The sequence below is a fragment of the Rhipicephalus sanguineus genome, chromosome 5, assembly GCF_013339695.2.
Source record: "Rhipicephalus sanguineus isolate Rsan-2018 chromosome 5, BIME_Rsan_1.4, whole genome shotgun sequence".
Lineage (NCBI taxonomy): Eukaryota > Metazoa > Arthropoda > Arachnida > Ixodida > Ixodidae > Rhipicephalus > Rhipicephalus sanguineus.
This window is the reverse complement of record NC_051180.1, coordinates 84,772,031-84,795,370: the sequence shown is the minus strand read 5'-3', so window position 1 is coordinate 84,795,370 and position 23,340 is coordinate 84,772,031. Positions and strand designations below refer to the sequence as shown.

The 23,340-nt window shown below is 46.0% G+C and overlaps 1 protein-coding gene across 1 annotated transcript; it reads right to left on the bottom strand.

Annotated features, from left to right (window-relative positions):
* Positions 1-99: 99 nt before the first annotated feature.
* LOC119393929 (gamma-butyrobetaine dioxygenase) lies at positions 100-22,954 on the bottom strand. Its single transcript, XM_037661122.2, has 10 exons — positions 22,841-22,954; positions 17,755-17,829; positions 16,466-16,620; positions 15,782-15,969; positions 12,977-13,197; positions 10,599-10,763; positions 5,381-5,571; positions 4,173-4,309; positions 2,019-2,150; positions 100-330 (listed from the first exon to the last, which is right to left on the bottom strand). The coding sequence occupies exons 1-10, from the start codon at positions 22,845-22,847 to the stop codon at positions 252-254; spliced, it is 1,350 nt and encodes a 449-aa protein (XP_037517050.1). The 5' UTR covers positions 22,848-22,954; the 3' UTR covers positions 100-251.
* Positions 22,955-23,340: the final 386 nt, after the last annotated feature.

The window sequence follows — 23,340 nt, the reverse complement described above, 5'->3', positions numbered from 1 at the left end:
TCTGCTTTCGGCTACGCCAAACATCAGTGACAACAATCATCTTACTATCTTGGTGGCGACCGGCAGCATGCAATGGACCAGCGACACACAGTGAACGTAGTACGCCATAAGTTTATTAACGAATGACTCGCGTCACGTTTGCGTGCTTGCATATTGGAGAGTGCTATGTACAAAAGCTGAGAAGTGTTATCGTGCGCTCCTTGAACGGGTAGCCTTGAAGCGCAGTTCCCAGCAGCGATCTTATGTTAAACTCAAGGGTCGTCGTCCCTCCTCATTTTCTCGTACAAGGAAGCAATTTCGTCCATGTCCATGTAGCAACCCCTCAGAATCCTGAAACGCATATCGAGATACCGTTAGTAATACGAATTATATCTCAGTACAATATACTCGTAACAGCCCGACACCTGCTTTGACGAAGTGATCAGCACGTTGGATAATAACCAGGTTTGAGGTTAACGTAGAAAAATCCCTTAAAATCCAAATGCAATCACAGATACAACGTCCCACTATACATTTAAGAGTACCCTGAATATGGCATTTGAGCGGCCATGTATAATCATGTAAAGGAAACAAAGAATGACATTGTAGCTAACTTTGTGCATCCTTGTTTTGCGGTCACTAACGTTATCGCGAGAATGTTCACCATGAAATTTCAAACGTTATTAAAGCAAAACCATTCCAGTTGACTCTACCTTAACAGAGACAGATGAGAATCGCTGAGAGCGGACACGTGAGAGCGTTACAGGACTATGTACTCTCGCCGCACTTGGGCGCTACAGTAGTCTCGGTACAAAGGTTAGTAGTGCAATATAAAACTTGTAAGGAATCCAGCAGCATGACATTCGACCTTAAAGGACTCCTTACAAGCGCCCATTCCTAAGCATTCCTGTCTCTCGATCAGCGTGAGTTGAGAAAAATATCGTACTAAAGCTTTGAACCTTACTTCAACCATTGTCATTTCACATGGTTATTATCGCTTTGGGACGAATTTAAGCGATGTTCGTCAAAGTGGCGTTGCAATGGTGCTGCGTGACGACTGAGAACTCCCTGAGGACAAAAAAAAAAAAATAGTCACGGTGCTTACGTGTGAGGGGCTAGACATGGTTGTAAGTTTGCGCTTTGTACAAGTAAGAATTACACAAAGGAATAAAGAATAACACGTTGTTTTGAGGACTTTTCGTGTTTTTTTGTTAACGATAAATAAAGGCCACACTACGCGTGTTCACGACTTCACATAGATAGGCACGAAGCTTCCACAGCCGAACGCGGGTTTCATCATCGAAGTATGAACCTTAGAAGCCAGGAATTACGGCATCAAGAATGGACCGACGTTTCCGTTACAAATGACATATAGTGACGAAGTCATTAATGCTATAAGCGTCTCGCTTGCCAGTGATATCGCTACAGATATCTTTGTCGGTATGGCACGGTGTCCTGGAAGCGAGTTTCGCGGCAGTCTTGTTTTCAATCTAGGATGCGTCGTTCTGCATGGCGTATCGGCCTTCTTGTGTATAGTCATGGATCCGAGCGCAAAAACCTTTACTTATGCACAAGGAATTCTCTGAGGCATAACTGAGGTTATTAAAAATTTCATTTGCAGTAATTTTTCAATGCCAAGTAATAACTGATGCTGCAAATCCGCAAAAGTTGCCAGCATGAAAGCACGCTAAAATGATTACCCTAGCTTCACCGCTTGACGAGTGTGGTAACTACTGATGCTGCCCAGTCCTTCATAAGTTGAGAGTTTAACCAAGTTTCATACTACTACGGCTGCTGCTGCTGCTACTGCTACTACTACCGCCACCAACAATATTACCGCTACTACCGCTACCACTACTATAACTACTACCACTACTACCGCTGCTGTCCCCACTACCACTGCCACCACTAATACCGCTGCTAACACCACCGTGACTATGCTATGGCTTCAGGTTCTCCTAATGAAACCGATTGAAGTACAGTGCCTGATGTGGGCTGGCATTCTGAAAAGCACTAAGGTAAAGACAGTCGCAACGTACACGTCCTTGTGGTCCGGACCCTGCTCCTTCATGCCGTGGAGGATACGCCTGTTGTTAAAGGCCACCAGGTCTCCCGCCGCCAAGTGGAAAGCGTACTGTGACGATTCCTCCTCCATGCGCTTGGTGAACGTGCTGCGTGCAAGCCAATAGATTCGGTCGTAAGCAAGCAAATCAATGACACTGTTTAGTGGAAGGTGTGCTGCCTAGCGGCCCGAAAATACAAACGTAAATGTATACATTGCAAGCAGAAATGCAAAAAATTCACCGACGATTGCGATACTGCCTAATGCGAATTCTGAGCGCAGCAGTTTAGGTGTTTTGATTTTGCGATAAGTTGAGCAAATGCACATGCGCACAGGCGATGCGGTGCGGCGCTAGTGGGAGTATAGAATGCCCGGTTTTCGCGTCAACGTAACGTGGAGCAGTCTCCAATTACAGCGTGCAATATTATTACATACGCAAAAACATAATTTAACTGATTTCACTTTCTTGCGGTACGATGTATCCGTACTATTATTCTTTCGACTTCCCACGATATCAGCTCTCACTGCAATATCCCTCTTGTGTAAACCTGTGTGGCTGTATGTGTTATGCGTTTATTACTGTATATTCATAATCGTCACTTAGTACTTGGAGTAGCGTCAGGCGAACAGCCAGGCAAACATCTCCAGCTTTTCATTAACATCTCTCTCTCTCTCTCTCTTTTACACCACAGTGTTGTTAGCTCGCCTTTTTTTCTGCATGCGATACGAGTAGAAAGGCTACACAGTTTTAGCGACCACCGTCAATTTATCACGAAAGGTAGTAAATGCCATGTAAGTAGGGATTGTAAAAAACCTATGCTGTATTGCTCGACGATCGCCGATGTATTTATTTTTTTTGTGTGACAATCGCTTGCTTTGTTGTGCAGGGCGAAGTTCGGTCAAATGAAAAGTTTTCACTCTTAACATGGCCGTCCTTCGAATGATTTTTTTGGATTTGCTGCGACTGCAAACAACGACATCCGGTCTACAGCTGTTGAGTGAATGCTGCTGCCTGTACCGAAGCAGATGTGCAAAAGCTAGTCGCACACCTACGCCCGTGCAATAGCACAGCTGCAAAAGGGAACAGTAATGACTTCCCGTAAGCGCTTGCAGCCGTTCTCTTTGTCCGCGAAACAAAGCCACATATTTCCCACAGAAGCTGCTGACACGCTTTCTAGATGGCGGTACTTATCCCTTTTCAAAAGTGGCTTTAACGTTACGCCCCGAATCGAACTAATTGCGAAAACAAAAGAGAGAATGACAATAACGAACCACCACATGAGGTATTCAATTGTCACGCCTACGTGCTACTTTTGTGCAGTTAGATAAAAGAAAGTGAGTCGGCGCGGACTAGTTTTCTCAATACACTGGGGAAGTCGTGGCTTAAACACATACAAATCTGACTTTTGGACCAATTTGCACATATAATAGTTACACGCAAGAGAAAATGCATTGCACAGATTGAACAGGTAACGTTCTTACAAAAAAAAAAAGGAAAGGAAGGAAAAGGAAATCGTTCGAAAATATTAATTCACGAGATTCCTAGAGCAACGTGCTACGACCATAAGGAAACTAGTGAACCTTAGAACCCTTAGAATTGAAACCCTTAGAACTAATAGACAAAAAAAAACGGGTTTGAAAAGCTCCACAGTCATACAAAAAAAAGAGAATATAACTGGAGTCAACCTTTGGACAAACCTGCATGTCGCATACCTGCATCTTCGTCACAAAGTTTCATTGTTCAAAAGCTGGCTCGAGAGACATCTCTTCGACTTCTTCGCTTGAAGAAAACAAATCTCTTGTAGAAACGCTGGCTAGAGGTATCTGTTGAATCCCTTTTGAGAATTACGCAAGCTGCTCTTGGCTATGAAACTGTTCAGACAGGTTTAGAATGGTTCTAGTTTTTCAGCTGGTTACGGCTGGATGTAACCAGAGATTGAAAAGCTCGCGAACGTTCATGTTAAAAACAAATTGCTTACCATGTGCTTCCCCAAGACAACACAACGTGTCATAGCAGTGAAGCTAGTGGCACGCAGTAAGCCAGCAAAAGAAGTAAAGAAGCAAGAAGAAGTAAAAAAGGAAAGAAGCAAAAGAAAACAAGAAAATGTCGCGTGGTCTTAGAGGTGGTCACCTGTATGCCTCGTAGAACTTCGTGGCTTCGCCAGAGGACAGCAGCGGCGGCCTCATAGAGAATGTGCTGTAGTGAATCTTCTTTATCTTCCCAAAATTATTTGTCCTGATAATGGGAAACGTATCTCGAAGCCACACCTACGAAGAAAAATAGAAAGTGGACGTTTTACGAAGACCCCACAAAAATGAGGAAACGGCTGTGTTTGCAACGGCGTTTCTTTTCTTTTTTCCTTCTTTTTATTCCTCACAAGAATCACAGAGTGTCATGTGTTGCTCAAGCTGGTGTGACAAAACACCTTTGTTACTGTTTCTACCTCGATAACTGATGTAACTTTGTGCAAACCAAATTAACTGGAGAGCACACCGTTAAAAAAGGAACTTTCCTTCGAGTGCCTTTTCTGCAGGAGACGGCATCAGTGCACTCCTACTAACAACCGGACTACAGTGTCAGCTTGCAATAGCCTGCGGACACCGAGGAGACTGAGCATGCGGCCGGTGGACTCATAGAAGCAGTCCCAAAGAAACCAGTGCTCAGGGAAACGCCACAAGCTCTTTTGTCTTGTCACCTTTAGCACTCCTACTCTATAGACACACACTAACTTGACAGTGTTCTACATCACTGGACTCCATTCCCCTAGCTTATTACAGCTTATTAGTGACGACAGCGAACACAATGCGGTCCTAATCTGTTTGCAAACATTCTACGTTAAAAAAATGGAGGCAACCCTAATCCTTGACTAAGGTGTCTGCTAGCGGCACTCGCACCTCGGCGTTCGTGTGCCGTGGTGTACTCCTTGGGTTAACATTGCCTTTCGTCGCACTGCCGAGGCCGATCTCAGAGGCCACGTATAAATAAGCGCGTGGTTGAGATCTGCTCCGCCAGATGCCGCAACGATCGCAACTGTTCACAAGAAAACCACCTACTCTTTGAATGAACCCGTTAAATTAGCTTTCATTAATTATCCTGACAGTTAACTGGCCTTGAGTTTAAGTAAACTTATGGTTCGATATCATATGCATCTGATATAACACTTAACTTGAACCTAAACATCGATTTCGGACCAGTTTTACTGTTTTAAGAGACTTTTTCTGAATATTCAGAAAACCGGAAGTAAGTTCTTGACCGGAAGTGGTTGGAAGAGAAACAAGAATGTCACTTAGTGCTGGCGCCTCTAATAATGATCCGTGCATCAATGCTGCCGTACTTACACCTCTCCTCGAGTCGTAGTATGAAAAGGTGACCGGCGTGGACACCAGCAACCTGAAGTACTCTGGGTGGTTGTACTTCATCCACTGGGCGATGTAGAAGCCGTCGACGAAGAAGGTCTTCCCTTTGCTAGGCGTCCCACTGAGCGTCTGCTTGGGAACGTCCGACGAAAGGCACAGCAGCAGCTTGACGCCTGTGTGAAATGGAAATGGCATTTGGTAACTCAGTCACGACTCCTCTATCTATGATTCGCTACGTGCGCATCACAACCGACTTGCTTCAGCAAAGCGTTACATGTCGTCGGGTGTTTCTAAAACAGCACTAAAATTGATCACAAGAGAGGCTGGTAGATTGCAACAGTCGTTGACTCGTTTAAGAAGAAATTGTAATCGACCTTGAGTCACGCTGGAGAATGGAAGGAGACATAGATTGTAGATGTATACGAATATTGAAATTTTCCAGTACAAATAATACAAATATTTTAGTTTCGAGCTGAAGTGTTCTACATAAGCTGATATTTCCCTCTTTTTTTTTCACTATTTCATAATGGCTAACGAAGGGGCTAAATAAAAACATGCCCAGTGCTTGTAAGCGCAGTCAAATTTTCGCAATAACTTGCATCAACACGCGTGCAAGAGCAACTAGCCCAAAAGGTAGCCTTTCCTAAGGAGACAGTAAAAAGAGAAACAATCTTTTTAGTATCAGTAAATTACCCTTATACAACACCAGAAGCACCGCTGCTACCGCGAGAACACGATTGCTAAACTAGAAATCACGCAGAAAAGGAAACACACCGCTTTAAGGTGCCCGCACGAACTCGTCGTGACGTCATAGATTTTGACAGCGCATGCTTGTGCCTACATAATTTATCCGTAAAAAATGTATTGTGTTTAGTCCTAAGGGAGCCGGAGACCTAACGTGGCAATGATGGATAACTTTATTGAGCCAAATTGTCCGAAACTCGAGAAACTACATGGGAAAGACGCCAAAGCTTTAGCGCTAACTTCAATATTGTAACCGAGCTTCATTTTCTCTTTTATTAATAAAGCTTTGATAACAAAATTAGCGGCGATAACATTGTTAAAGATTAACTTATCAGTCTAAACTGACTTATTTTTCCACTTTAATCTGCCCTTAAACCACTTTTGGACGAACCTAACTGTCAGCACGTTGGTTAAGTCGCATCTTAATGACGCATGAAAACGTCACCGACTTATCTTCTCCTTTTTTTTTTCCTATACGTACCGAAAGGTGCAGATATTCCACGTGCAAGAGAGAGAGAGAGAGAGAAGGAGTTAACTAGACTACGTCCAGTTCGCTACCTTACACATGGGGAGATAAATAAAGGGTTATAAGAGAGAGAGAGAGAGAGAAAGAAAACCACCAGTGCACACATTCCACAACACACACAGTGCAGCGTATCACCGACGGTCGCTCAATTCTATTGCCTTCGAGAACTGCAGGAGGGCTCCTGTGGGATCTTGTCAGATCTGGGATCTGTGGCTCCTCGTGCAAAATTGTGCAAATAGAGATATACGTGCTGTAAAGCCCAGCATTGACTTCTTTTGAAACATGTCCCTCCGGGAAACCTATGATCGCGGTGATTCCTCTTGCCTTATGTGGGCTAGTAGTTCATGCTCCGTGGGTGCTTGGGTGCTGCCGTGCTATAGTGGAACCAGGTGCGGTGCGTGCTACACGTGCGCCGTATTCACCTGAGGTCAACGCTTCGTCGTCAACAGCAGCATCATCTCCGCGGACCCTTGACCTCCGTCCAACGTCGCAAGCGTTCTCGGTAGCGGCAGCCTTCGCTGCGCCAACTATAAAACCGCGGAGTTCGTCTGTATTACTCCGGAACCACGGAGGCTACGCCTCAGGGAAAGCTACTGATAGCTTGCTCCTATTACACACGCAGCTTTCTCCAGCATACAGCTTGCTTTCCAAGAAGCCTGCAGTTGTGGCGGTTTGTTGCTACTAACACTACAACCACAGGCGTGTGCAGGGTTCCCCATCAGGGGGGGGGGGGCAAAGGTTCATCGCAGCGCCCCCTCACCCTACTAAGTCAATGTATGGGGCAGATTTTGCGCCCCCCCTCTCCTCTTAGGTGACTTGAACGGTCAATGTACGGGGCAGATTTTGCGCCCCCCCCCCCCTTTAGGTGATTAGAGGGGCAGCCCCCCGCCCCCCTGTGCGCACGCCTATGACTACAACACAGATTTAGCTGGCCAAAGTGGTTGTATTACATCACTTTGTGTATATCACGGTGATGGGTTTCTCTACGCTGCAAACTACATAGACGATCGAATACCGGCTGCGGCGACCGCATTTAAATGGAGGCGAAATGCTAGAGGCCCGTGTACTTAAATTTCGGTCCACATTAAAGAACTCCGATGGGTCAAAATTTTCGGAGCCCTCCACTACGGCGTCCCTCACAATCATATCGTTTTGGGACGCAAAACCCCCACAATTATTGTCTTTTATTGCTGCAAGTACACTACGCTTATGGATTCCCCTACACTGCAATCTATATAGACCGCTTTCCTAGAGAAGCAGGGGGAGGGGAGGGGGAGAGGGTAAGCGACGAAGCCTTTGTGTCGCCGTCTTCCTCGCATTGGTAGGTGCGGATGGCCGTGCATGCCAGCGTCAGCTTTGCGCAGAAGCGACAACGGTGCTATACAAATTAGAGTGATTCGAGCGTGCTTCATGTCTGTCTGTTGTTATTGCGGATGCCTCAAGTTCAACGGGCTACTGTTGCGCTGTTTTTGGAAGCGAAAATAGCTTTCGCAAGCGAAAGACACGTGATAAGCGATTCGAAGCGGGTCTCCGACCACGGAGAGATCGTGGGTGCAAGATGTTCCAGCGGCACCGCTTTGGAACAGATAAAAGCGAGCCTCACTTGTGGATTGCCAAAAGCGTTTGCGCACGTTAAACACATAGCCTGCTTGTAGGCGTTCTGAAATCAATGCGTGTGTCAAGTTATAGGCTCTGGCAGCTGCTGCGCTCAGGCGTCGGTGAGGATGGAGGGGGTTGGACGCATGTGCGCAAGCGCGCGTCGTATGACTCCTGCATCTGATTCGTGCTCGCTGATTTCGCTGTAACAGGACCGGTCACCTTCGGTCACATGCGGGATGCCGGGTGGTAGTCGACTCCGTGCGAACAGCGATTCAACAGCCCGTTTCCCACACCTATTTATTTCTCATCGTCGGACACCAATGCGCTGCCTCCTCGCCCCTACCAACGCTGGCACTAAAATTACACGGCCCCTCTCGGCGTTACGAAGCCTTGCGATGACGCACTGAAGCCTGAGATACAGAACACATTGCACGTGTGTTGCATGCCAACAGTGCGCGTACTTGTCTCCTATTTGATTCACATTGCTCGTCGAGCAGCGGCAGCGACACAGGGCCCGTTGCTGTTCGATTTCGCGGCCACATAGAAGTCATATAAGGTTTTCTAATTCTGAAAACTTGTTCATGTACCCCCGAAAAATGCAAGAAATTTAAAGTTCCTCTCCAACAGCAGGTACGGTGCGCAGCCTCATGCGCAATCGCACGTACCAGCGAAAAGTGACAAATGATAGACGTCGCTGCGGTCGAAAAATATCAGCGTCCTCAGGAAAACGGTCTGTAGGCGTTGAATCTAATTCTGGGTTAGAAGTTGTACTTTGCCCCGTATTCGATCGTTTGGAAAAGGTTACCGGGGCAAATCTGTCATTTGACAAAAACAAGATCTTAAAATTTCGAAGACTCAGAGAATCCTGTCCCACCTCAAACAAAGAAAACAACAACAACAAAAAAAAACGGTGGCTCTGATAGAAGTGAATGCAAGACGTTCAGTCAGCACTTAGAACCAAATTATGGAAATGTAAGTGCTCGGACAGCTTTTCAGGTCTGCGGGACAAGAAACTGCTTCGATGGCTACCAAAAGACACTGTAGGCTCCAAATTCCTGTTAGGCCCTTTGGGAACGTATGTAGTTCTAATGAAATCGTTGGCTTATGCTAATATGCATTGGCTAAGTTTTCTAATATTCCAAAATTGCCTTGGAGATCACGCAAAAAAAAAGAAGCTATGCACAAATGAAGTCCAGTGTCAAGTTCCTACTTAAGCTGTAATAGTATTGTAGTTTTTATTTTTTTACGATGACTGATCAATTGCGTGAATATCCTTAAGATGCACCAGTACCAATATTTGCGCAAGTAACGGGGTGAGTCCGGAACACCCGTAAACGCGAGAGAGAATGACCATTGCGCCCACGAAAAAGTTAACCAGCCTCTTGCTTACAACACCGCTGGATGCATGACGAACCCTTGTGCTCATGGCATTATCAGTGACGAGAGAGCAGAGGGCGAAAGGAGCGGAAATTAACGTTCTTGTAAATTACGAGCTCGGTGGCGCCCCTTCAGGGACGTAAAGCTTTGAAAACTCCCAGTGTCCCTTATCGCATGATAAGATGACGGCGAAAGTCGTTACTTCTGCACTATTTTCACGCCTGTGCTGTTCCCTTCTGTTCTAACTGACTGGCTGTGGAGAAGCTGAGGTTTATATCCACTCGGCTACTTCATTTCTATAAGTTCCGCAGCTAAAAAAAAAACAAGAAAAGAAAAGAAGAAATAGTTACCCCAAAAAACAAAAATCAAAAAGTAAAGAAATACATATACCAAACTGAAACAAATAAATAAAGTAACATGGCATGAGAATGGACAGTTCGTTTGCTGCAGTTCACTTTGCTGTACAACGTGCACACGCAACTATTTCGACGTCATTTTCAATTACTCTCAGTTACTTTCAATTACTCTGAACTACTTTCGTCTGCTTCTTCATTACTTCTTAATTACTGCCAATCACTTCTTGCCTCACTTTGTAGTTTTTTTAGTTGACGTAAAGGCCTGACCACACGTACGCGTTGTAGCGTGTCAGCGTGTGACCTTTTGACGCGGTGCCGCGTCAGAAAGTCAAGCGCTGACACGCTGCAACGCGTACGTGTGATCAGGCCTTTAGGCGTCTTCTGTGACTCAAAGAGTCACGAGGCGCGCCGATTGCTTTCTTGCTTTGTTAGATTTCTTTTTCCTACCATTCGTGTTGAGGACGAGGGTCACTTTTCGCGTTCCATGAGGCACCTATGGCTTTCGCCTTAAAATGAAAACATCAAGCTCTGAAGACACTAAATGCATTGCCCGCAGGAAACAGCGTGCAAATGAGCACGACCAACGGATACATCTTACCCGGAGCGCTCTCCCTGTCGGGAAGCTCTGTGTGCTGATGGAAACGTGATCCCCTATGCGCGTCCGGCTGACAAGTGGCGTCAAACACCCGTCCCATGCCGGTTTCACGAATGTAGCCCATACGGGAGGCAACTTTCTCCAGCTCGTCTTCGTGAGGAGGAACGTCTGCGTCATGAAATGAAGTCACATTCACAAACTGCGCACATACCCTGGAAACTATAGAGGGCTCCAATCTCATAAGTATTCAAAATACTCCGCGCATGTTCATCGGCAGCTCAAATCACCGGATGCTCAGTCTCTACAATAGGTACTGGATGTCCTATGTCCAGAGGCACCATGACCCGCCTAATCTGTCATCAGTAATGATGCGAGGCATATGTCACTATCTACAGTAGAAATATAGCCAAGGAAAGTATAGGGGATGTTATTTGTAGTATTTAGAATATAATTGTGAAGAAAGTAAAGTGCACGAAAAGATAACTTGCCGCCGGCAGCCTCCGAACCTGCGACCTTCGAATAACGCGTCCGATGCTCTACCACTGAGGTACGGCGGCAGTCATCCTCCCGTCCACTTTATGGGTTATATATGTGCATTTAAACCTAGGAGTGCTAGTCAGCGCCAATCGCAGCCATGGTGGCGAGTGTAAAACACTCTTTTTTCTGCCTGTTGGCGTCACGTAGCACGTGGTCTTTTTACGAGCTGGAAACTAACCAATAATCCCTCGCATACTACCTGAATGCATCAAGTCTGCCAGAACGAGACCCTCGCTATGAATGAACGAAAGAAGATGACACTTAAGGGCTCGTTTTTCTTTGTTAGACACAAAATTATTGAGGACTAACAGACAATAATGCCAAGGAAAGTATAGGGGATGTTACTTGTAGTAATTGGGATATAAATGTGAAGAAAGTAAAGTGGAGATTATTGCCTGTTAGTTATAATTAATATTGTGTCTAACCAAGGAAAACGAGCCCTTAAAAGTCATCTTCTTTCCAATCTACAGTAGAACGTGACACGCCAGAGATCCCGAGTCCACTACTATAAAGTTGTCAAGATGCGATCGAACCAATCTTTTTTTTTTTTTTTGAGGGCATGGAACATCCCAGTGTTGTTTAACCTCACGCGGATTTTGCTGTGCGTTCACTTATTTCTATCTCTTTCCAATATATTAATCCCTTAATGCCCTTCCCCCAGCGTAGGATAGCAAACCGTACGCACGTCTCCCTGACTTTATTGTCTTTCCTTCCTCTTCCCCCACTCCACATTTCAAGAGATGACAAGGTGACAAGATCCGGTGGACAAATCGAATGTGACACAAGAATTTCGCTGTCATAATTTCTTTTGTTTAAGAACGTACAAGACGCGGTAAACCTTGAGGCGCGTCCGAAAGTACGCTTGCATTCAGCACATTCAAAAGGGGGAGCAGAAACTTGCTGCTCAACAATAAACTAAACATTATCTAAAGAAACAACGTTGCTAAAAGGGGGCTACTTGCCTTAGACAGCCTGGCGACTCGTCCCTAAATACACATTAATGCCAGTTCATGATAAAAGACGGTAGACGTGCAAAAATGCCGACAAGCAAGAAATCAGGACGATAAAAACGCCGACTAACAACCCAGTTGTTAGTCGGCATCTGTGTTGTTCTTACTTCTCTCTTGTCGCCGTGTCTGGACGCCTACCACTTGTTTGCTTTTCATTTGTTTGTTCCCACCTTTGCCTTGGTCTTGGTGGAGCAGAAATTGTACAGAGCTTTTGTGTTTGTGTGTGTGCGTGCGGGAACTGTAAAAGGGCGTTTTTTTTTTCTTTTTCTAAGTGACAAGACAGCTTATGCTGAAAGCTGAATTTAGTGTGAACATCTTGGCGAACGCTGCGATACTACAGATACTTGTCTGTGAATATGCTATCGGCGTCAGATAAAACGCGAACAGCGGCAAGCGTTAAGGCCCGAACACACGTCCGCGTTGCAGCGCGTCAACGCGTGACGTTTTGACGCGGCGCCGCGCCCTCTCCCTATGGAGAGGGAGGGCGCGCAGCTTCGCGTAGCCGCGCGCCCTCTCCCCATAGGGTGAGGGCGCGGCGCCGCGTCAAACAGTCACGCGTTGACGCGCTGCAACGCGTACGTGTGTTCGGGCCTTTAGCAATGGTTTAGTGACCGCCCTCCAGTCATCACCATTGACATACGCGCAAATCCGCGGTTTGGCAGAACTGCGCACATGTGCGCCTCTTCACGGTGACGACTGGATGACGCGCATTATACCATTGCTAATGCTTGCCGCTGTTCGCGTTTCATTTGACGCCAATAGTAGACCGGACAATAATCATTGCGACACGTCGTTGCAGTGAATGAGAAAAAGGGCATAAAATGGGCTGCCTACCGTGGAGCACGGAGATGCCGTACTTGACGAGGTTCTTGACCATCTGCTTGAGACCCGAGCGTTCTTCCATGAACGTCTTGTAGTCCAACTCTGGAGGATTTTCATCGAATTCATCACGGTTCCATAAGATCGTCGACGACTTGGTGTTGGTGTAGAACATGTCGGACACCTCGGTCGGCTCGCCATCTTTGTTTTCGAACAACTTGCCGAACTGGTAAAGCCTTCAGGGCCGTGGCGAATAGGAAACCGAAATAAGTTTTACAGCAGGTTACAGCAGCAGGCACTTAGCACAGTGAAATAGTGTCTTAGTCGAAGGCGAAATTTGTGAGGTTATATTGATGCACTGTCGATCATTAGTGGAACGTACTGAATCTTTATTAGTATGTAGTACAACGTTATTACCCTCAATATAAATGTTTGCAAGTAAAGCAACATTAAGGCTGTTCTATTTTGATCATTTCGTAGCGCAACTTTGACAGAGGCGAAGAACATATGAGGACAAGCGCATTGTCCTTGTATGTGCTAGTTCTTGTACGTTCTTTCTTCGTATTTGTTAGTGTTGCGCTACCAAATAATCAAAATGAAACGATACCACCTCGCCCAAATATCTACGCTTCTAGATTGAGGCGGTGTCTATCACTTAAATTTTGTTAAGTTGACGTGAAGTAAACGTAGATAATATATAAAGCCCCGTTTAATCTAAAACAAACAAAGTGTTTTATTCTCGCAGTAACTGGTAATGAATTGCATTTCCTGGAAAACAAACTAAAATAGTGTGCTCGTTTGAGCACGAAATGCTGACGATGTTCCAAACGCTTATTACCGTAATTATGGTAGATTTCAAACTTATGTCACCTTCACCAGTCCAGAATAATTGCCGGTAAGTTTATAATTCCGAGTGAACTAAATAAAAAAGTGTTCCACACAAGCCCACCATTCGCATTTTATCTTCGTTTCTCGCGCAGTTCACTAAAATCGCAAGCGCCATCCGTTTGTTCGACAGATAGTTCGACCACATTTTCAGGCGGTTATCTTCCTCACCTCTCCATGCGCTCGTTCCCGCATGCGTGACGTAGTTTACAGTACGCCGTTCGGGGAGACATAGACGTCAGACTCTGGAGTTTCCAAGATGTGTGGCGCCACCTGTCGGAGAAGTATTGAGTAGTGCATAGACCGACTCTCTCGCATAGTTTGCTATGGGACCAGGTGCAATTAGCGAGTGCGAAACAACGATTGAGCTTAATGTCGCGTGTGTTTGCGCATTTACCACTCAGAACGAGAGCTGTGAATTGCTCTCCGCTAGTCGGACGCGCCACCGAACCGTCGTGAAGTGCTTGCTGGATAATTCGCCTGAACGACGGCGAAAACAGCAGCAGACGAGAGCCCTCCGCACGCTACGAAGAAACTCCGCAAAAGACGCACTGTTGCGTTGTGAATTGCCACGGACGTAAAAGACTGAAAAACAACGTTCAGTTTTACCGATTTCCATAGTTGTCGTACGAAGAAGAAAGGCGAGAGCGCTGGATACGGGCCGTTGCGAGCGTGTTCGGTAAGCGAAGTACCCGCGTTCTCCACAGCCGGTGGCATGAATGTGTGGCTCTGCTGTTGTTTTGCGTAGCCCTGATGCAAAACCGTGGTAACCTTGACTATGAAGCTCAGCAGAGGCTCTGACCGCGGTGCTTGTCGTGTAACACGAAGTGAGCAGCTAGAGGCAGATTGGAGACGCGTGATACGCACACCGCGACGAGTTGGTCGTCACAACACAGCATCGCAGACGTATGTACATTTTGAAGGCTCAGGGTTCTGGTTCTAACTAGCTAACACCACGTGCGTCATACAAGTAAATCGCAGAATGTTGGTCGTGACCCCCTTCAGGTTTGTTTCGCCCGTGTCCTCCGCGGTTGCCGTAGCTATCTCGGAGGCCACGGTTTTGCCTTTGGTTGTACCCCGCGAAAGTGGACACGCACGTATCCCCATTTGCAGTACATACAAACGGAAGACGACCATCAAGAGACCATTTGAGGATGCGTAATAAAACACTCCAATGCACAGGAAGCGAGAAATGAATTAAGGGAGAATGCAACTGAAAAGGCGAAAATCGCCGGGGCCATTCGCCCCTGATGAACCGAGTTTTGTACCACTGATCGTAAGATGCATAGCTAAGTAAATTGATCGTGTATGTAGGTACTTTATCGCTGTGGCATACGTATATACCCGATTTTAACGCATTTAGGCTCTAGAGAACGGATGTCGGAGGGCTTACTCGGTGTCGTGTGATGCTCGCTTGTACTTGCGAGTTGCAGCGCGCGGGAATAACTAAAACTTATTTTGTTGTACTCGCAGTTCGCTTTGATCAGCTTCCTTTGTTTCTGAAGCGTGGATTGGCGGAAGAAGCTTTCCAGGTCCTTGATTTTCAGGAAACCGCGCCTCGACACCAACGAAAGAGGAGGGTTATATTGCGGCCTATGCACATTCGCTTGCGGGCGGCTCTCTTTGCACTACCCAGTTAGGGCCAGGGCTACGATGAGGGCGCTGGTGGCGGTGTTTTTCGCAGCGCCGCCTGGGCAGAGTCTGACGTCTATCGACACATCTTTATCTTTCATTCTGTGTTTACTCGGGGAGTTTTAAGGAGAATTGATAACTGACAATCCTCCTTCACCTTTAGAAGAAGGTGAGCGGCGTGATCGACAAGGCGCATCTAGCTTAATTTTATCGCTGCTCTTTCTTTCTTTGTACTAGGCGCGAACGCTACAGTCACTTTGCCCTGGTCACAGTCATTACGAGAGGGACGTTTGTGAGCCTCACCAGTCGCAGGAGTAGGTGCTGGAGTGAGGCGGCGACGATGGCTGCTGGGGCCAGCAGATCTCCAGCTTCTCTCCGTCCTCGACCGACCACGACAGCGGCTGGATGTTGGGGTTGATCTTGACGCTGTTGACCAGCTTCTGCCGCGTTGCGGGGTGTACGCACGCCGAACACGTACAGCTGTCACGCAGCTGTAGGAATAAATCAGTTTCGTTATCTTTCACTACACGTGGCACGTTCTATGTCATGTGACAAATGCAAGATTGCTAATGCACACACGCATCGCGAAGTACAGAACCACGAGCACATTGTTTTGACGTGCTATTTGGTGTTTATCCATAGTAAACTTTAGCGCAACAAAATGACACAACGACAGGGCACACTTGAGAGTAGCGCCGTGTCCCTTCGTGTTTCTCGTGTCGTTTTGTTGCGCTAAAAGTTACTACAGAACTACGTGAACAGAGCAAATGCATGGAGAGACATTCCGGTGACAATACGTGACAATACGTGCCCTTTCCCAAAAGTGTGCCTGTGTGGTGTATTGTCATTGTGGTGTATCGCATCTGAGCGTCACTCACCCCGATACTCGTAAGAAAAGTACGAGCTTCGCTAAGGAATAAACTCGCTTTGTATTCGCCACAAACGAAACAGACATCAGCAATCGGATCGCCTCTGCGCGTCACTTACCCAGACGCTGTTGAACTGGCACTTGGTGTCATCGGAGAATGTGACGCACAGGGTGGTGTCGTTCACCTTGCGCACGTCACGAATGACGGGCTTGGGAACGTTCTCCTCGTCGTCCATCTCGGCCAAATCCGACGTAATTGCGCGAACGCCGGTTCCTGCGCGCAGGACATTCATTTTCTACCTCACGCCCAAGAATCGAGCCTTAAGGTCAGCCCATTACTAAAACGAAATCGAACAGCGCTTCAGACAGCACGAAGTGAGGGCGATAGATGTCGGCGTCGACGAACCACTGTTCATCGCAGCGCAGGCTACAAAAACGAACCAAATTTTAACAAAGCCACCTCAAGTGACAGCTCGGCAAGCTGTCCCTTTCGATGAATAGCTTATCTCGCAGCTTTGTGTACACACAGAAGGCACGCTAACGCAGGTATCACCATGTTGGATAAAGTGAAATGCGTCACATATCTCACGAGCACGTTGCTCTGTCTTTCTTTCTTTTTTTTCTTTATTTTTGCCGGTGCTCTTTATTTTCTATTTCCTGGATTTGGTTGTGTCGTCAGCGCAGAGCTTACTTTCTGTACATTGCAGTTGAATTGCAATAGACGGTAGTTGTTTGTCAGCGCCGTGTCTGCCGTCCTCACTTCCTGTTTGAAGCTCCGCTCAATTCTACTTTAAAAATAACGTACCAACTATAGCCCATTCCAACACACATCTGGATTTCAGGGAAAACATATTTGGCGACCCTGGTGACCTCGCATGCGCAGCTCTTGCACAGTAAACAGTAAAAAAACTGTTTCTGTATGCTTGAGACCGTTGAATAATTTTTGGCCCTCATCTTCTGATTAAATATCTGGTTGGACGCATATCAAACCGAGTCCCCTCACTGCTGAAGGATTTCAGCAAGTAAACACGACAGGAACTCGTTTGTACGCTGTTCGTGTCCTTCCACTACCGCTTAATGTTGAATAATTCACAACGGAAGCTCTCCTATCAGGCACGTAGGCAAGGGGTGGGGGGGAGGGGCCCGGGGGGCCCGCCCCCCCCCCTCCCCCGAAATTCGTCCTGCCTTCTATATTCCCGGGCAACTTTTGTTTTATTTTTGCCATGGAATTCTTTCTTTCGAACAATTAGGCCTCAGCCCCCCCCGAAAAAAAATCCTGGCTACGTGCCTGTCTCCTATTGTACATAAAATGCAAGCTCCACATGTGAGTATTTTTGTAAAAGGTCACAGCATTGGAATTGAAACATAAACCGAGTGCAAATGAAATTGAAGTGAGTACGATTCTTACCTCCAGTGCGTGCAGCAGCATTTCTGAGTAGACCACGGCCGTGAGTTAGGCCCGAAAATAGAAGCCTTCGGCAAGCTGCATGAAAGAACGTGACTGGTTACGTAAGGGAGAGTGGGAAAGGGCGGTGGGGGGGAGGCTGTTCTCTGTTCTTTGTTGAGGGCCGTTCGCAGGTGCCGTTTGCGAAGAATGTCATTGTGGGTTTGTGATGCTTTCTTCGACAGCCTGATTCTTTTGTGTAAACCCCGCCACGGTGGTCTATTGATTATGGAGCTTGACTGCTGACCCTATGGCAGTGTTGTAGGCGTTACCGAAAAAAAGTAACTAAATACGTTACTCGTTACGCTAACTAAAAAGGAACGCGTTACCGCCCTACGTTACCTCTTACAAAAGGTAACGCGTTACCGTTACAGTTACCCTAAAAAGTAACGGACGTTACTTCTGCCGTTACTCTATGGTCAGAAATTTTTTTTCAGCGCATTTCCACTGTAGGAGCCCCAAATAAAAGTTTTACAAAGCTGATATTTATAATTAACACAAAACTTCTATCACAAACGACAATTTTTGCCCAAAGTACCGATTTAACGAGAATAGGTTGCACAAGTGTGTCGTACCATGGCAACAGTAGTGTAGCCAGAAATTTTTGCGGGGTGGCGAGGGGGGCGTTAAGCCATACCTTATGTCTGGTTGTGCGTGGGTTTGTATGTGTGCCTGTACGTATACACATGAAAAATTGAAAGATTTCGGGTGGAGGGGAGGGGGGTGAGGAAGATTGAACCCCCAACCTCCCCCTTTCCCCGGCAACGCCAGTGCTTGGAAATAGTGGAGTGACCTAAAGTCATCTTTACAGTTACATGTGATGGCTGCTAACTGTGTGGCACATCGTAAATCCATTTTCTCAGTGTGACGTTAAACACAAAATTAGGTTTTATCATCAACGCTGTCCTTAAATAAAATGCCACAACTCTCAACAAATTTACAGTAATTCTGACGTTGGGCTTCTACTAACAAGACAGATGATCAAATAGTCATAAAGAAATACTTAAACGGCTTATTTTTTGGGAAAAAAAGAGTTGCGCATATATGCATTTTTCCCCTTTAAAAATCGTTATACTTCCCTCAAATATTGCGAGCGTTTATATGAAGGTGTTCAAGGTCAGCTTCGTTCGCTGAAAAATTGGGTAACTATAGAAACGTTTACCCGCAGTTGCCGATAGAAAGAAGCAAATTTCATTTTGAAAACAAAGTTGATAACCATCGCTAGATTATTGCAAGGAGAATTTTCTAATAACTACAGCTTCTTCTAACAAATAACAACAGCTGCAATTCAAAGCTGTCATCAGACAGATTGCCTCTCTTCTTAATGAATAAGTCCGCACCTACACTAAATAGGCACTCGAAGGACGCATTGGATGGTACTCTTAAAGCCTGATGAATGAAAATAGCGCGAGAAAAGGAAGGACGAGAAGAAGAAGGCTACAGCACATGCGCTTGTGCTGTAGCCTTCTTCGCCTCGTCCTACGTTTTTTCGCGCTATTTTCATTCATCATGAATTACCAACTCGCCCAACAGTCTGCTGCGACAGTAGAGCGTCGGGGCGAGCTCTGAAGTTGTGGCGCTTATGAGACGAGGGAATTTTGTGTAAAACTTCCTGGATAATTGGAAAAAAAAGTAACGACTAACGTGACACCTCACGTTACCGAAAAATGTTAACGTAAGTACGTTACCCGTTACAGTTCCTAAATAGTAACGAGTACGTTACTAAGTTACCGAAAAAAGTAACGCGTTACCGGTAACGCCGTTACTTGTAACGCGTTACCGCCAACACTGCCCTATGGTAGCGGGACCGAATCCCGGCCGCGGCGGCCCCATTTCGATGGAGGCGAAATGCTAGAGGCCCGGGCGCTCATATTCAGTGGACGTTAAATAACCCCAGATGGCCGAAATTTCCGAAGCCCCACTACGGCCTCTCGTAATCATATCGTGGTTTTGGGACGTAAAACCCCAACAATTATTATTATTATTATTATTATTATTATTATTATTATTATTATTATTATTATTATTATTATTATTATTATTATTATTATTATTATTATTATTATTATTTGTAGTTACATGCATGTTTTAAGTCAAAACGTACCCCGAAACATCAACCATATTTAATTATACGTGACCGAAGAAAAAAAATGTCGTCCTAGCGAATTTTCATAACATGACTCACATTCATCACTTTATATGAGCTTGTCTGTGCTTGATGGGTTGTGTAAGAGGTCCACTACATTTCCTTTAAGAACGTTTTGTTTCGCGTCTCAAAAGCCCTCTAATATTTCTACAGTCGCAAGCTGTAGTAATTCAAGGCGGTTAGCTTAAACATCCCTAATGCATATTCGCCTTTCTAGCTCGTTCTGCACAAAGCGTCGACGGAGTACGTTGAACCTGTTCGTCGAGAGTCCTCGCTTCTCTGGATAAGGAGGCGGACCTATTTTTCCCCAACAAAAGCTTCGAGGCGCAAGAACAAAAGTAAAGATAGAGAAATGGGCAGCGCGATAACCCGTAGTACCAGTTTAGAGTGTTGTTCTTGGCACTGCGTGTGTACAAACGCGAACCCTTCACGTTTAGGTCAGCGACCCACTTCGACCCCCGGTGACAGAACGCATATGGTGCTGCGCTCGCTTCTCCAACCTGCACGAAGACATTGCGAAAGTTGTCTGCTCATCCCTTCATAGCAACTTCATAACGTGACATGTGCTAGGTGTTGAGATTGTCTTTAATGTCGAATGCACACTGACTGGTGTCAATATTGACAACGCCACTTGGGCTTCGTGCTCTTTTGCGATTCACAGGGCGTTAAAACTGCTTGGCAGCATCAAAAAAAAAAAAAAAAGACGAGCAAGAAGGAGTGGCAGAGTATGCCAGACAGAAAATATGTGATACCTGCTGTGATTTTAGTTAAGAGGTTTCGTCGCTTGAAGTTTGAATTCTAAGTACTGCATTCTAAGTTGTGTTCTGTTTCGACGTGAAGTGTTAACAATATCGCTTGTAGTTTTATTTGTAACGGTTCTGCGCATCAGACAAGTGACCTTCCGTGAGCTTTCTAATCATATGCATACGTGTATGGTGCCTGAGTGTGAGGGGGTCGGAGGAGGGGGTCTGAATAACATGTAAATTATGCTGAAGGTACATTCGAACTGCTTTTAAAAAAAAGATATAACAAAACGATGAGACCTAGTTTACAGTGTACAAAATTTTGTTATTTTCATCTACTGTGTTGTAAGGTCTACTTTCCTTAAACGTTTGTTGAAAAGTGGAGTTAAGGATGCGTTGCGTAAACTTCAAAGAAATCATTATGCGTTCAGAATATAAAAACCTGCACTTAAATCGGAATCCTCGCCCATGCCCACTCAACACTGTCAAGCAATATGACCGCGCTGACTGAGGCGACACTGACTGGATAGTCACAAAATTCAGGAGAGCGCATTGCTTTGACAGCGGCCTACAGCAGCAGCCGCGTCTTGGTTGACATGGTCAACAGCAAGTGAGATGCCTAAAAGCAGATGGCGAGGTCTCTAAACTTCTGGTGTAAGCTGTCAACTTTCCCCGTTTAAGCATGCATTTGCTGCTGACGAAGCGACACAGATTACAGATTGGCCACCTCGTAAGTACTGTAAAGGCCACTGGAAATTAGTGTCCTCTCATTCATTGTATTGATTGTATTTCCTTAAACGCTGTCAAGCAGCTTTGCAAAAGCCTGAGGACACGAACGAAAAAGAAAAGCTAGACCACCGATCAAACATTTTAAAGACAACTCTCAGAACAACTCTCTTTCGTGTACCGTCATCTTAACATTGTTTCAAATTTCAACAAAAACATAACTCATGCCAAGTGGCCTTTTTCCCCCCTCTATCGCTTTTAAGCTACAGCTGCGTTGCCTATTGAATCGTGTGTGTGAACTGAAAAGCTGCTGCAACGGCTTTCCTAGCGCATTTCATTTCATTCAGCTTGAAAATTTAAATTTGCGGGATGGAGTTGTCATCGTGGCTGTTCTCTTCCCAACGTCGCTGTGCCCACTCGACGCGTTGCTATCGCGCCCTAGAGCCTAGCTGATAGGACGGACGACGGAGAGCTTCCGAGATGGCCCCCTCTCTCTCTCCCATTGGCCTCGCCTATCCGCCGGCTGGCGACGCTCCGCTTTTGTAAACAAACTGATTAAATCTATGGCCTCACGCCTCACCATGTGCGCCCGAACATTTGACAGCGTGCGGCATGAGCATACTGCATGGTTTTTATATGTTTCTTCGCGTGCCATTTCACCTGTGTTATAACAAATTGCGAGGGAAAAAGGAGGAGATGGGAGTGGGAAGAGAAGTGCGCTACTCTGCTTAAATGGCCTTAAAAAATGCTGGAAGAATTCGCATCACCGTACTATAGCTCAAAAATTACACTGATTGTTGTACTGGTAAGATGTGTAGTTATTTCGATAAGAACGCCTTAATAGCGATTTAGCGATGCTGAATAATTCCTCAGCCGTACTGAGAGAAGAGTGACTGACGCTGCTTTACACAAGTTTGCCCGGCCTCCTTGAGAAGGAGAGAAAAAGATTGAGCATGACACTTTCTGGTATGTACAAGCAGGCCATGCCTAAAGTATGCGCTATGCTTGATCAGTACACCAACACATGACAGTCGGTTGCATTATATACTTGATTAAATTTCCGCCATCATAACGTCATGCCGTCTAGGAAAGTGGCCCTCTTAAACCCCCTGACTATTCTATATCCAAGTCATTCGGAATAAATAACAATAACGTCCGCTGCTAACGACCATCAGCTTAATTCTACTGTTTATGTAATATTGTAAACCTACGCCTGTTAATAACAGGCCTCTTCGATCCTGTTCCACATTTCTTACCCCTTTCCCCACCCTATAGTGACCTCTCTGCCATTCTTTCATTTTTACCTATATCTAGGACAATTCAAATACGAGTACGGATGTTGTTGCAGCAAAATTTCTCAATCAGGGCAATCTCTCATGTGATGGCTTGGTTCGGGACGACTGTCAAGTTATATTAAAGATCAGAACACACGTACCTTGCATCTCGATTGCTCTCCGGCCTCCCGAGGTAAGCGTCTCATGCACGCCGCGTGTTTATCGTCTGTTCTCAGCCGTGCCGCCGCCTGCTTTGAAACTCGACCGTCCTTGGGCGCTCCCAGTGACGTAAATATTGGTTGCAAGCTCCGCCGCCAGGCGTCCTGCCGAGTGAGTAAGGGAAGCCCGCTCACACATGCGAGAAGTCAAACGCACGAGGGCTTCGCGCCTAGGCGCGGTGGGCAGCGGGTGAGAGATTTCAGAGAAGTGTTTCTTTTGCAAACGGAGTAGCCGTACGCTGTATTTGAAATAAGTGTAGCACTGCGTGTTACTCCTTCCGGCACACGTTTCGTATGCTCAGCGGTAATTGGGAACAGATGTTTCGTGGCTTCCAGTATGCATCATAGCACACAATACCCGCCGTCCAAATGAAGATGGCTCGAAAGCTGAACCCCAAGCGCACGATAGCGGGCCTTCGTGTACAGACTAGTTTGAAAAATGA